This window comes from Felis catus, chromosome E2, assembly GCF_018350175.1.
Source record: "Felis catus isolate Fca126 chromosome E2, F.catus_Fca126_mat1.0, whole genome shotgun sequence".
NCBI lineage: Eukaryota > Metazoa > Chordata > Mammalia > Carnivora > Felidae > Felis > Felis catus.
The window spans coordinates 48,393,653-48,407,524 of record NC_058382.1 but is presented as its reverse complement, the minus strand read 5'-3'; the positions used below and the strand labels follow the sequence as shown (position 1 = coordinate 48,407,524).

Genomic DNA, 13,872 nt, shown 5'->3' with positions numbered 1-13,872 from the left:
CTGTAACCGCTTCCGCCTTCCGCCTCGAGGACCCGCCCCTCGCCGGCCACGCCTCCGCACGCAGGCGGCAGGTGGGTTGTCCACACCCCCACAAGGCTCCACCTCCTCTCCTCACTCCCGCCTTCCTCCCCGCACCACTCGCGTGTGGTTGGGGATGCTTGGTGGGAGGCGTATCCCACGCGCTCACGGTCCCGCACGTGGCCCGCAAGGCGCGTGGTGGCTTCTGTGTATGTTTTTGAGCACGAAGGGGCTCATGAAACCTGACTCACTTAGCGTAACTTAATAAATACTTACCGAATCCAGTAGTTCATTTACTACTTACTCACCAGTTTCGCATATGGCAATGTTTCCCAAATTGGAGTCATACCGTCATGATTTTCGCCATATTCTAGACACTTGTGCTATTATTAAGAAAATATTTTTCTCCGATCAACTTTCAAAAATCTTTAATTCCTACTTTAGTCTTGCTTATGTGCTAAGATCATGGTGTGAATAGTTTTTATATGTTTCTAAAACATATTAAAATAAATTCTCAATGAAAAACAGTACTACCTGCTATCTAGAATCTCAGGCACCAACAGTGACCTTCACCCTACCATCTGGGACTCGGAAGAGTGTTTACCATGCTTAGATTCTTAGACAGCTAGGTTATAGGCAGCAGAAGCCCCAGATCTGCTGAGTGCAGGTCTCCAGATGGATCCACTGTAAAGCAGCCCTTCCAAGTGCTTTGAGTGTCACGCTAAATGGTGGAACAGAAGTTGAAGTTATGTGGTAAAAAATGTTAAAGCATTTTATGCAGGTATTGTGGCTAACAGGGAGATGCATCAGACAGAGTTCCTTGTTGTAAGCTCCCATAGTGGACAGGGATTTTAGGACAAGGGCTAGACCACAGTGGAGTCCAAAGAGTATTAAATATGAACATAAACACATGACAGTACTTTTTCTAATGAGTGTAGAGTGTGCACGTAAATCTGATAACAAAGTTGAAAATAGAGTCTTATCCCCAATCCATAGACAGGAATCTATAGGACACAAGTGAGGGGATATAGTAGGCAGAATTCCAGTATGGTTCCCAAGATTCCCACCCCTCTGGGTACGTACCCTGTATAATCCCCTCCCTTTGAGCATGAACAAGACTTGTAAATACAACGCGCTGTCACTCCAATAATTATGTTATATAGCAGAAGGGATCTTGTAGATGTAGTTAAGGTCCCTAATCAGTTGACTTTGAGGTAATAAAAAGGGGGATTATCTTGTGTGGGTCCAACCTAATCAGATGAGCCCTTAAAAGTAGTCAGAAGACATTTGAAGTGGCAGAGAGATTCTCCTGCTGGCCTTGAAGAGTACACAGTAAAAACAGTTACTATGATGGCCTATTTTGGTAAAGACCTTAGAATGGTCTCCAGTTGCCAAGAGTGGTCTCCAGAGGGTTGTCGGAACAAAATAGGGGCATCAATCATAGGGCTGTAAGGGAATGAATTTTGTCAACACACCAAGGGAGCTTGGAAGTGGATCTTTTCTTAGTTGAGCTTCCAGACAAAGATGCAGCTCTGATTTCAGGCTGTGAGACCCTGAGCCAAGAACCCAGGTCAGTTCATTCTGGACTTCCGATCCATGGACACTGTGAGATAAGAAACTTGTGTTGTTTTAAACTGCTAGATTTGTGGTCATTTGTTATGCAGCCATAGAAAATAAATACAAAAGCTAACCCAAAACTCAGTAAGTCATGGAGGAATTTTGTCTAGAAAAATCTGTGAATAAAGTGTTTTCCTGTATTGGTGGGGTTTTCACAACTTTTAAAACCTTTGCTGACACAATCCAGTGAATGAAGGGGGTGAACCACCAATTTGAAACTGCCCCAAATTGAGATTTCCTCTCCAGAGAAAATGTTTTGCTTAATAGTTTCCTCCTCTTACCTTGATACCAAATAGCACTGGTAAGGACATTTCCAAATGTCTTTGCAAAGTTTATGTCTTTAGGATTTTGATGATGGTTGATGCAAATCAATGAAGGAAAATTAAATCAAGGGGATTATTTGGATCTATTTTCTCCAGTGTGTATTCATTTCCACTGGATCCATATCTAATATAGTATTTCATCTGTTTCTTTTGCTGTTTGGTTTGGCTTTTTCTTAAAGGTGAACTGAATTTCCCAAGGGTCATAGTGAGATACAGTTTTTAATAATTGTAACAGTAATGTTTTTACTAGAAGGAACTCTTTTCACCTGAAATCATGTTCTGGACTAGGTTGCTAAGCAACCAGTTTTTTACTCAAGGCCCAAGCCAATGCTTTGTCCTACCTTTAGTTCAGAAATTTCTGGAGAAAAAAAGGTGGTTTCTTTTCTCTGCTATCTTGGAAAATGCCAACTAGTTAAGGTTATGTATGCATTACTGGGCTGGCAGCAGTGTTGAGAATGAAGCCCAAGGCCACCATTGCCGTCTCCGCATGCTTACTTCTCTGACCCTGGTGCCCAGCCCTGGCTAGGCTTGCTACAGTCAGACTCTTTCTACACTAGTGGATAATTGATACACCTGGTTGCACACAGAGTTCACAGTTGTAACTCATCTGTAGCCATACGATGCCTGGTTGTTATTACATAGGTTACGGACATCGTAGCAAGTGGATACTGGTGGGCAGTGTGAGAAATTGTACCCAAATATTGGAATTGTGCAAAGTAGTTTCTCTAACAGCAATGTAATTTTTCTGGAGTTTCAGGGTAACATGGTGAGGGTGAATCCCATACTTGGTACCTGGCAATCCCTCATGACATCATAATATTGTCACCCTTGACTGAAAGCAAGCCTTCTTCAAAGAAGTGGTTAGACAGGGTGCCACACTCACCAGGGCCTCTGTGTTGATCAATGTTAGGGGCCCCATTTCACATCATATTCTGTGCAAATGCTCCCTGGAGAGGTGCCTGGGTGGCTCAGTCAGTTAAGCATCCAACTCTTGATTTCAGCTCAGGTCATGATCTCACAGTTCATGGGTTGGGCATTGTCAGTGTGGAGCCTGCTTGGGATTCTCTCTCTCTCTCTCTCTCTCTCTCTCTCTCTCTCTCTCTCTCTCTGCCCCTTCCCTGCTCACGTTCTCTCAAAATAAATAAACTTAAAAAAATCCCCCTGGAATTGTGTGTGCACCTTAGCAGCACACAATGAAATGTCTCCTGGTCTGCTTTGCTGAGAATATATCCTTTCAAAGGTAATTTCCACTAGCTTATGTCAAAATGCTCATTTTCACCAAGTTTCTCCTCTAGCCCTCTGTTGAGCTACCTTGCCATTCCAAATTTGCCAAATGAAACAATTTTGTTATTGCCTTTCTGAGGCCAAGGAAGCATGAGAACAACCTCAAGGGAAGAGATGGACATCTCAAGTCATGCCAGAAGGGGGTTCATGCCAGGGCAGGGTCTGAGCTGGCAGGGCCTGCCTCCTCACTCCAGGCCTATGTGGCTGTGGGCTCTAGACGCAGTGGCTTGGGGAGAGCTGGGGCAGGGCTGAGGTAGGGGGAATTGCTCTTGTCCACCTAGCACCATTTTGCTGGTGGTGACACTTGGGAAGTGGCCAGTTTCTGTAGCAGCCAGTGTCTGGGGTGGTGGCTGAGAGCCCTCCAGCTCAACAGAACACATTAAAATGCTGACCTTCAGAGTTGGAGGAGTCCCCACGGTGAGCCTCACTGTGCTCCAACCGCTGGTTTTGTAGCTGACTTTCACACAGCTTCCTTTATCTCTTCTTCTGTCTAAAACTATCTATCATACTAGGTTTCAAACTGTTCAGAAAGTTGAAGAAGGTGGTGGTGGGGCCAATTGTTCCCCAACCCCCAGCTCTGCATCTGGTGAGTGGGTGGGAGAATGGGCATTTTGGGGAAGGCAGGTTTCATCAGCTAGGTCATCAGCAGACTTGGTGACTCATTTCTAGGGCCCTAAATGGAGAGGACCAGGGCTGTGGATTCCACAAAGGCTCAGCTTCCATAGTTGCCTTTAAGGCAGCCTCTCTCAGCTGCAGTGTGTACACCATCCTCCTGGAGATGCCTTAAAATGCAGATTCTGATCCAGCTGGTCTGGGGCAGCCTGAGCTCCTGTAGTCCTAGCGTGTTCCCACGCAGCGCTGATGCAAGGCAGCTGAGGTTTCACCGCTGTGCTGGGCCGTGTGCTCCGACTGGCAGCTACAGCCTCACTGGGAACCTGGCAGAAGTGCAAATTCTTGAGCCCAGACTCCTAAATCAGACCCTCTGAGGGTGGGGCCAGACAGCCTGTGGGTTAGCAAGCCCTCTAGGTGATTTTGATACTAAAATTTGAAAAGCACTGGTTTAATCAGACTCTGGGTGTTTGCTAGTCATAGCACGTGCTCACTGATCTCCGCATCCTCTCAGATGACTGCTTAGTGCGTTCTTTGCTCATTTAACCAACTGGAGAATCTGCTATCTAATTTTTGTCTTTATGCCCATTAGCAGCATCTTTGGCGGTTACACACATGAACTATTACGTGCAGTCCTGTAAATATGCTGGCTGTGTGCAGGGTATCCTGGGCTGAGGGTTGTGGGGAGGTACCAAAGGATTAGAAGAGTCATCCTCCGTTAAAAAACAAAACAAAACAAAACAACACCTCTAAAAGCAATAAGGGCTTGTGAAACCTCAGGTTGCTGGGACACACCCCTGGAGTTTCTGACTCTACAGGTCTGGGTGTGCCGTGAGAAAAGGCATTTTTAATGAATTCTTAGGTAATGCTGCTGCTGCTGCTCCACGGACCATTTTCCACAACCCCTTCTTTGAAGCATTCATTCCCAAAGGGCCATCTCCTTTCATGCCTTCTCCCTCTCTTGCAGGCAGGCTGTAGGGGATGCCAAGTGGGGAGGAGCTGGAGGCGGCGGGGTGGGGGTGGGGCCCGTCAGGCACATGTGCAGAAATAGAACCACTCCAGGGCCAGTCTGTAATCATCTTTATTTCATCTGGTGGCGCCAACAGGTAAGTGGTCCCATTAATACACATTGCGGGACCAGGGCCATAGCCTGGGCTAAGACAGATGTCTCACTCCTCCCTAGCGCTCTCCCTCTTAAGAAAGGCACTGACTTAGCTCAGCCTTTATGTGCACACAAAACGGCTGCAGTTTAAACATATCAAATTGGGATGCGTTCCTCCCCTGGAAGTAGATTCATGATTCAGCTGCTGCACTAATGGCCAGGTGGGCGTATGATCTGCGGCACTGGTTCTCCACTCTGCTGTACAAGCCTGAAAAAGAAAATGATGCCCACATCCCTCCCCAGGCTAATTACATCAGAATTTGGGGTGGGGTGGGGGGTTCCGGACAAGAACTGGCTGATTCTGATTTGCAGATGGGTAGAGAATCACTGTGCTACAGGCTGACAGCTATGCACGGAGCTGGGGATGGGAGTGGAGAGCTGGAGTCCCAGCGGTCTCCAGGACCTGGCCCTCAGCAAGAACTTTCTTGTATAAATGGATCCAGGATTCAGGGACAGAGGGAGCGTACCCAGCCCCTGTCCCCTGCAGTGATGGTGCAAGTGTTATCTGTTATCATTTTGAAAATGGTGATTCATTTGGCTTTTATGTGAAAGCAAAATAAAAGATCATATCAAAACGGAATCATATCTAAGGGCTCTTTAGGCCATTATGGATTTTAAAAAGGAACTGTCGTGCCCCAGTGTCATGCACTGCTAAGTGCTATGTGATAGGAGGTCATGAATGTCATATCTGTGCCATCTTATTAAAAATGGGGATTACTTCTTGAGCTTTGGGAATATGATTAGAAACTAAATTCAGAGACTTGCCCTTGCAAAATACAGTATAGCCCTGTTGTTTGTAATTACCATGTTTAGTATGGAATATATATACCTCATATATATATTTGGAATGAATATAATATGGAAATAAGTACCCCTGTAATTGAATGAGGACATAAAACACTATCTGTAGAATTTTATTTTCTCTGTGCTTCACCAGGATAGAATAATACATAGATACTAGGCTGAGGAAATGACTTTTCACTGATGCAACTGACCTTAGTTACCACTAAGGGGTGATCCCCTTCAGGTAATAAACCCACTTAATGCCTGCTTCGCTGCCTTCACTGGGAGGACAAGACACAATCAGCTTGCTGGTGATAGGTGTTTTGCCGCCAGATGGATTTCCTTCAAAATAGACTGTGATATTGTTGATCTTCTTGGGTCGCATGGAGTCTACGGCACGAACAGAGAAGGCTGGGTTCTCCACAATGATGGAGAAGGTGACCGCATGATAGAAAACGTTCTTGAAGGGGATGATTATGTTGTACCCGGCCCGGATCAGGAAGGGACCCTGGGGCTTGGGGGGCAGAGCCATTCCGAAGAGGGGGATGATATACTCCCCGCCTGCAATCGACGACAGCATCAGGATGCCCTTGGTCTCACCCAGGTGGCTGGGCTCAAAATAGACTTCCACGCTGACTTCGGTTCCTCCCTGGGCCCCTGGGGCTGCATTAATGATCTTTTCCGTGTGGAAGTCCTGACAGTCAGTCTGAAAGAGGAACACACACAGTTGGTTCACACGGGATCCTGAAGAGCACACCAGCAGCTCGGGCCCTTCCCCGCCCCCTCCACTCTCAGACATCAAGAAACCTACCTTTGTGTGAGGCCAGGCAGGTCATAAAATGTTGTGCCCTTATAACTCCCTTGAAGAGTAGGTAATACTAATTATTATCCTTATTTTACTACAAAGAAATCAAGGCTAAGAGATGTTAAATAACTTGCCCAGAGACACAAAGCTGGATGATGCTGGTGTGGCATTTACTGCTGCTACTCCCCCATCTGGCTCTTCTTTTCTCCCACACACATGAAAGACTGAACAGTCTGGCTCCTCATGGATGGGAGGGGACTAGTTCTGGACAATTAGTTGTGAGCAGAAGTGAAAGGTGTTACTTCCACACTAGGGCATTCAGTTGCCAGTACAAGTCCTTTTCACTCCTCTGGCACTATGACCGGAAACATCTGAGTTGGTGGTTGCCATTTAGCCTGGATCCCCAAATGGCTGTAATGAACAGTTCCCTGCTGACCCTCACTAGATGGATAGCACAAATAAGGGACACACCTTTTGTTGTTTTAAGCCACTGAGATGTTGGGGCTGTTTGTTACTGCAGCGTAACCTAGCTTCTCCCGACTGGTATGATTGATAAAGAGCCTATGCCTCTTGACTATAGCCATGGACCCGCTGATGCTAACTGGCACATGGGCACCCAGTGCAAAGGCTACACTCCTAGCTTCCCTTGTTGCTAGGCGTGGTCTTATGCAGTTTTGTTCAAGGGAATGTGAGTGGAAAGGATATGTATAGCTCCCGCCTTTCCCCTTTGTAGCTGGCTGGAATGCAACATCCTGGTAAGCTCTCTTGGTCCCTGTGGATCCAAGCAACTCTCTACAGAGGGGAGAGCATCAGGGCAGAAAGAGTCTGGATGCCTGATGTCACGGAGCTACCATTCCAGCCCAAAATGCTTATGCTCACCCCGTTATTTGAGAGAGGAATAGCTTTTACTTTGTTGTTATTTGCGGCTTCTGTTTCAGGAGCTAAACCTGTATTCCAATTGATATAATAGGTAACATATATGCAGCATTTATTATGAGCCAAGCTCTATGAAAGTGGTTTTATATGCACCCTTTAAAAGCCCCATAGCAATCGTGTGATGTTGGGGTGTTATTACCATTTAGAGAAAAGGTTAGAGTAAATTATTCATACAAAGAGTAAGTGGTGAAGCCAGGGTTCAAATCCAAGTCTCGATTTCACAGCCTCTACTCATGACCACTGAGCTCTACTGTCACCTTTAGTGACCAGTGCACATGCTGTGGGAAGCAAAACTCCCCTCACCCCCACCTTAACTTGTTAAGATAGACTCTATAAGGAAGAACCCAGGCCTGATACTGTTTATTTATACCTGGGAGTTTCCAGGCTAGATGAAGTGCCTGACTCCCTGTGCGTTTCACATTTCTGCACCCCCTGTGTCCTCCTCTTATTATTTTTAAGCTTAGACTCCCAGCAAGGGGAGGGCAGAGGGTGGGACAGTGGCTGCTCACCCTGCAGTAGTATTCTGTCTTCTGCCGGGTGTAATTGGTAAACTTGGCAAAGATGCTCTGACCGCTGCCAAGAACCGTCTGGAAGTGGATGGGCTTTTCAGGCAGTGCTGGCAGGGCCTTCAAATTGAGCTCATACAGGTAGTAACCCAAATCATTGTTGTGCAGTGTTAGTCTCCCAAAGGTTTCTCCGGCTCTCAGGGGCTGGAATTCAAACGAGAATGTGCCCTGCAAGAGAAGACAGAGGCTCCTATGATGCTGAGAGTCTGACTCATCCCTTGCTACCCAGTGACCTCAGAGTAGGTTGGTGCCAGAAATGGTGCTTCACAAGAAATTGCTCACACTGATCTTGAGCCTGGGGAATCTCTGTCCAAACCGGTCTTTTCCCTCCCCTGTACCCCTTCTAACTTTACCTAGAAATACCCCAGAGGTATTTATATATCTGGAATCTCCTTGAATCTAAGAGATACTGGTTCCTCTCTTAAGAAGCACACTTATGGCAATGGGGGTGAGTGTTTCCAGAAGGAGGGCTGAAGATCAGCAGCTCCTTCTTTGCTCACAGCCAAGCTCAGAACAACTTCCTGGGTCCTACCTTCATTCAGGGAAGGTTTTCTCCTTCTTCTATTTTTGCCCATGGCAAAACAAAACAAGAACCAAAGAGTATTGCTTATAATAACAAAATAAGGGAAATAATTAAAAAATGAGTTAGCAGTAAGAAATTGGCTAAATAAATGATAGTTTATCCTTGCCAGTGGAATACTAGGTGGCCACTGAAAAAGAAGGGGCCATGCTATAAGCACTGACATGAAAGGTGTTGATGATATTGAAAGTGAAAGGAAGGAGGTTCCATAAATTATGCAAAGCATAAGCTCATTTTTGTGAAGAAGAATATGTCTATGCAGGTATAGAAAAGAGACAGCAAGGATATATATCAAATTGTTACCAGTAGTTATCTTGAGGTGAGGAAAATGGGACTTGAGGACTTTCATTTTCTGTTCCATATACTTTTGTATAGTTAAAATTTTGTTTTTATCATGAGTAGGTATTGTTTCTTTTTAAAAAGAACTAGTTCTTCTTATTGAAAAATAGAATAAAAGGAGGATATCATCAAAGTTATTGTAGATGGTTAACAGGAAAGAATATAGTGTACAAATCTAGATGATTTTGCCACGGCTTAAAAATTTAGATGAAAATGGACAAATGTATAAAAAATATAACTTACAAAAACAAACTCAGTAGATGAAAACTTATATAGTCCCATAACCATTAAATAAATGTAATCAATAGTAAAAAAGTTTTCCCTTAACAAAATTCCAGGATCATAATGATTTACTTGTAAGTTCTATTAGACAATCTAGTATCCCACAAATTCTTCCAGAGAAGAGAAAAAGAGGGAACCCATCTCACTTATAAGGTTTTGATACCAAAATTCAACAAGGCTAACAGGAGAAAAGAAAATTGGAGACCAGTTTCTCCCCTGAACATATATACAACTTGCCTCATAAAAATGTTATCCAATTTAATCCAGCAATATATAAAGAAGAAAATGTTACATGACAAAGTTGGGTTTCTTCCATGAATGAAAAGTTGGTTTAACATTAGAAAAACCAACCAGTTGCCACATTGGTACATTAAAAGGAGGACAATGATATGGACATCTCGATAGATGCAGTGAAAGCATGGGATAAAACTCAACATCCATTCATAGTGTTAAAAAAAAACTCTTAGCAAACTAGGAATAGAAGGGGACATCCTTAATCTGATAAAGGGTATCTATAAGAAACCTAAACAAACATAATAAATGGTGAAACTTTGAAAGCTTGCCCTTCAAGATTAGGAACAAGGAATCTTTCTACTACCTTTCTTGTTCTGCAGGTCCTAGATAGCCCTATTAAGGCATGAAAAGGAAATTACAGGAAAAAGTTTATAATGGAAGAAACAAAATTGTAATTACTTACAGATGAATGATTATACATGTATAAAATTCAAGAATCTATAACTGAAATTATTATTGATAAGTGAATTATATAAGATGGTTGGGTAAAAAGTCAATATACAAAAAGTTAAAAATAGAACTACCCTATGATCCAGCAATCACATTACTGGGTATTTACCCAAAAAATACATAAATGCTAATTCAAAAGGATACATGCACCTCTATGTTTGTAGCAGCATTATGTACAACAGCCAAATTATGGAAACAGCCTAAGTATCCATTGATCGATGAGTGGATCAAGATGTGATGTGATGTGATGTGATGTGTGTGTGTGTGTGTGTATGTGTGTATATATATACACACATGTGTATGTGTATATATATATACACACATACACACAGTGGAATATTTTGAGCCATAAAAAATAATGAAACCTTGTCATTTCAAATGACATGGTTGGATCTAGAGAGTATAACACTAAGCAAAATAAGTCAGTCAAAGAAAGACATATACCATAGGATTTCACACATATGTGGAATTTAAGAAACAAAATAAACAAGATAAGGGGAAAAAAAGACAAACCAAGAAACAGATTCTTAATTATAGAGAACAACTATAGACCAATTTCCCTGATGATCATGGATGCAAAAATCCTCAACAAGATATTAGCCAACCAGATCCAACAATACATTAAAAAAATTATTCACCACGACCAAGTGGGATTTATACCTGGGATGCAGGGCTGGTTCAATATCTGCAAAACAATTAACATGATTCATCACATCAATAAAATAAAGGACAAGAACCATATGATCCTCTCAATAGATGCAGAGAAAGCATTTGACAAAATACAGCATCCTTTCTTGATAAAAACCCTCAAGAAATTAGGGATAGAAGGAGCACACCTTGAGATCATAAAAGCCATCCATGAACGACCCAATGCTAATATCATCCTTAATGGGGAAAAACTGAGACCTTTCCCCGTAAGGTCAGGAACAAGACAGGGATGTCCACTCTCACCACTGTTATTCAACATAGTATTAGTCTTAGCCTCTGCAGTCAGACAACACCAAGAAATAAAAGGCATCCAAATCAGCCAGGAGGAGGTCATACTTTCACTCTTTGCAGATGACATGATACTCTGTATGGAAAACTCTAAAGATTCCATCAAAAAAAATGCTAGAATTGATTCATGAATTCAGCAAAGTTGCAGAATATAAAATCAATGCCCAGAAATCGGTTGCATTCCTATACACCAACAATGAAGTGAGAGAAAGAGAAATCGATCCCATTTACAGTTGCACCACAAACCATAAAATACCTAGGAATAAATCTAACCAAAGAGGTGAAAAATCTATATGCTTAAAACTATAGAAAGCTTATGAAAGAAATTGAATAAGACACACACACACACAAAAGGAAAAAGATTCCATGCTCCTGGATAGGAAGAACAAATATTGTTAAAATGTCAATACTACCCAAAGCAATATACATATTCGATGCAATCCCTATCAAAGTAACACCAGTATTCTTCACAGAGCTAGAACTAACAGTCCCAAAATTTGTATGGACCCAGAAAAGACCCCGAATAACCAAAGAAATCTTGAAAAAGAAAACCAAAGCAGGAGACATCACAATCCCAGACTTCAAGCTATACTACAAAGCTGTAATCATCAAGACAGTATGGTACTGGCACAAGAACAGACACTCAGATCAATGGAACAGAATAGAGAACCCAGAAATGGATCCACAAATATGTGGCCAACAAATCTGTGACAAAGCAGGAAAGAATATCCAATGGAAAAAAGACAGTCTCTTCAGCAAGTGGTGCTGGGAAAACTGGACAGTGACATGCAGAAGAATGAACCTGGACCACTTTCTTACACCATACAGAAAAATAAACTCAAAATGGATGAAAGACCTCAATGTAAGACAGGAAGCCATCAAAATCCTAGAGGAGAAAGCAGGCAAAAACCTCTCTGATCTTGGCTGCAGCAAATTCTTACTCAACACGTCTCTGGAGGCAAGGGGAACAAAAGCAAAAATGAACTACTGGGACCTCATCCAAATAAAAAGCTTCTGCACAGTGAAGGAAACAATCAGCAAAACTAAAAGGCAACCTTCGGAATAGGAGAAGACATTTGCAAATGCCATATCAGATAAAGGGTTAGCATCCAAAACCTATCAAGAACTTATCAAACTCAACACCCAAAAAACAAACAACCAGTGAAGAAATGGGCAAAAGACATGAATAGACACTTCTGGAAAGAAGACATCCAGATGGCCAACCGACACATGAAAAAATGCTCAACATCACTCATCATCAGGGAAACACAAATCAAAACCACGATGAGATACCACCTTACACCTGTCAGAATGGCTAACATTAACAAGTCAGGCAACAACAGATGTTGGTGAGGATGCAGAGAGAGAGGATCTCTTTTGCGCTGCTGGTGGGAATGCAAGCTGGTGCAGCCACTCTGGAAAACAGTATGGAGGTTCCTCAAAAAACTAAAAATAGAACTACTCTACGACCCAGCAATTGTACTACTAGGCATTTATCCACGGAATACAGGTGTGCTGTTTCAAAGGGACACATGCACCCCCATGTTTATAGCAGCACTATCAACAATAGCCAAAGTATGGAAAGAACCCAAATGTCCATCAATGGATGAATGGATAAAGAAGATGTGTGTATATATACATACATACAGACACACACACACACACACACACACACACACACACACACACACAATGGAGTATTATTCGGCAATCAAAAAGAATGAAATCTTGCCATTTGCAACTGTGTGGATAGAAGTAGAGGGTATTATGCTAAGTGAAATTAGCCAGTCAGAGAAAGACAAAAATCATATGACTTCATTCATATGAGGACTTTAAGAGACAAAACAGATGAATGTAAGGGAAGGGAAAGAAAAATAATATAAAAACAGGGAGGAGGACAAAACATAAGGGACTCTTAAATATGGAGAAAAAACTGAGGGTTGCTGGAGGGGTTGTGGGAGGGGGGAATGGGCTAAATGGGTAAGGGGCACTAAGAAATATACTCCTGAAATCATTGTTGCACTATATGCTGACTAATTTGGATGTAAATTTTAAAAAATAAAAAATAAAATTTAAAAAAAAGTATAGAGAACAAAGTGATGTTTATCAGAGAGGAAGGCAGTGGGGCGATGAGGGAAATGTAATGGGGATTAAGGAGTGCACTTGTTGTGATGAGCACCGGGTGATGTATGGAATCATTGAATCACTGTATTGTACACCTGAAACTAATATAACACTGTATGTTAACTAACTGGAATTAAAATAAAAAAATTAAAAAGACAAAAAAGGGGGCAAAGTCAATATATAAAAATCAGTTATATTGTTACATACTATAACCAATAGAAAACAAAATTTTAAAAAATACCATTTACAATAGCACCAAAATATATAAAACCTAGACATAAATCTAACAAAATATGAGTAAGCCTTTTACATAGAAAACAAAAAAAATATTGTTGAGAGAAATTATATAAGAAGAGTTAAATAAATGGAGATCTGCTCATGAGTTAGAAATCTCAATTGTGTAAAGACTGGAATTCTCTCTGTGATAAATATGCTTCAAGATGGCCCCCGGTGATCCCCACCTGCCTGCTATTACACTCTTGTGTCATCCTCTCCCATATTGTGCCAGGGCTGGTCTGTGTGACCACTAGTACATGGCAGAGAGATGGCATATCACTTCTGAGATGAAGTGGAAAAGACTGTGGTTTCTGTCTTGTGCGTGCTCTCTCTCCCTTGCTCTGTCAGCTTCCCTCAGATCACTCACTTTTAGGAAGTGAACTGTCATGTTGAAAGCAGCTGGAGGGAGAGGTGTATGTGGTGAGGAA

The 13,872-nt window shown here is 42.4% G+C and overlaps 1 protein-coding gene across 21 annotated transcripts in view; it reads right to left on the bottom strand.

The window, feature by feature from the left end:
* Nucleotides 1–4,916: 4,916 nt before the first annotated feature.
* Nucleotides 4,917–13,872, bottom strand: part of HYDIN (HYDIN axonemal central pair apparatus protein) — a 433,865-nt gene continuing 424,909 nt past the window's right edge. For 20 of the 21 annotated variants that reach the window (XM_045046329.1, XM_045046327.1, XM_045046326.1 and 17 more), the window contains 2 exons: nt 8,047–8,271; nt 5,912–6,502 (listed from right to left, as the gene is read on the bottom strand). In XM_045046329.1, the coding sequence (XP_044902264.1) occupies nt 6,020–6,502; nt 8,047–8,271 (708 nt within the window). In that variant the 3' untranslated portion in view covers nt 5,912–6,019. Of the gene's footprint in view, nt 5,222–5,911; nt 6,503–8,046; nt 8,272–13,872 lie in introns of those variants that run through there. The other variant, XM_045046336.1, reaches the window with a different exon arrangement.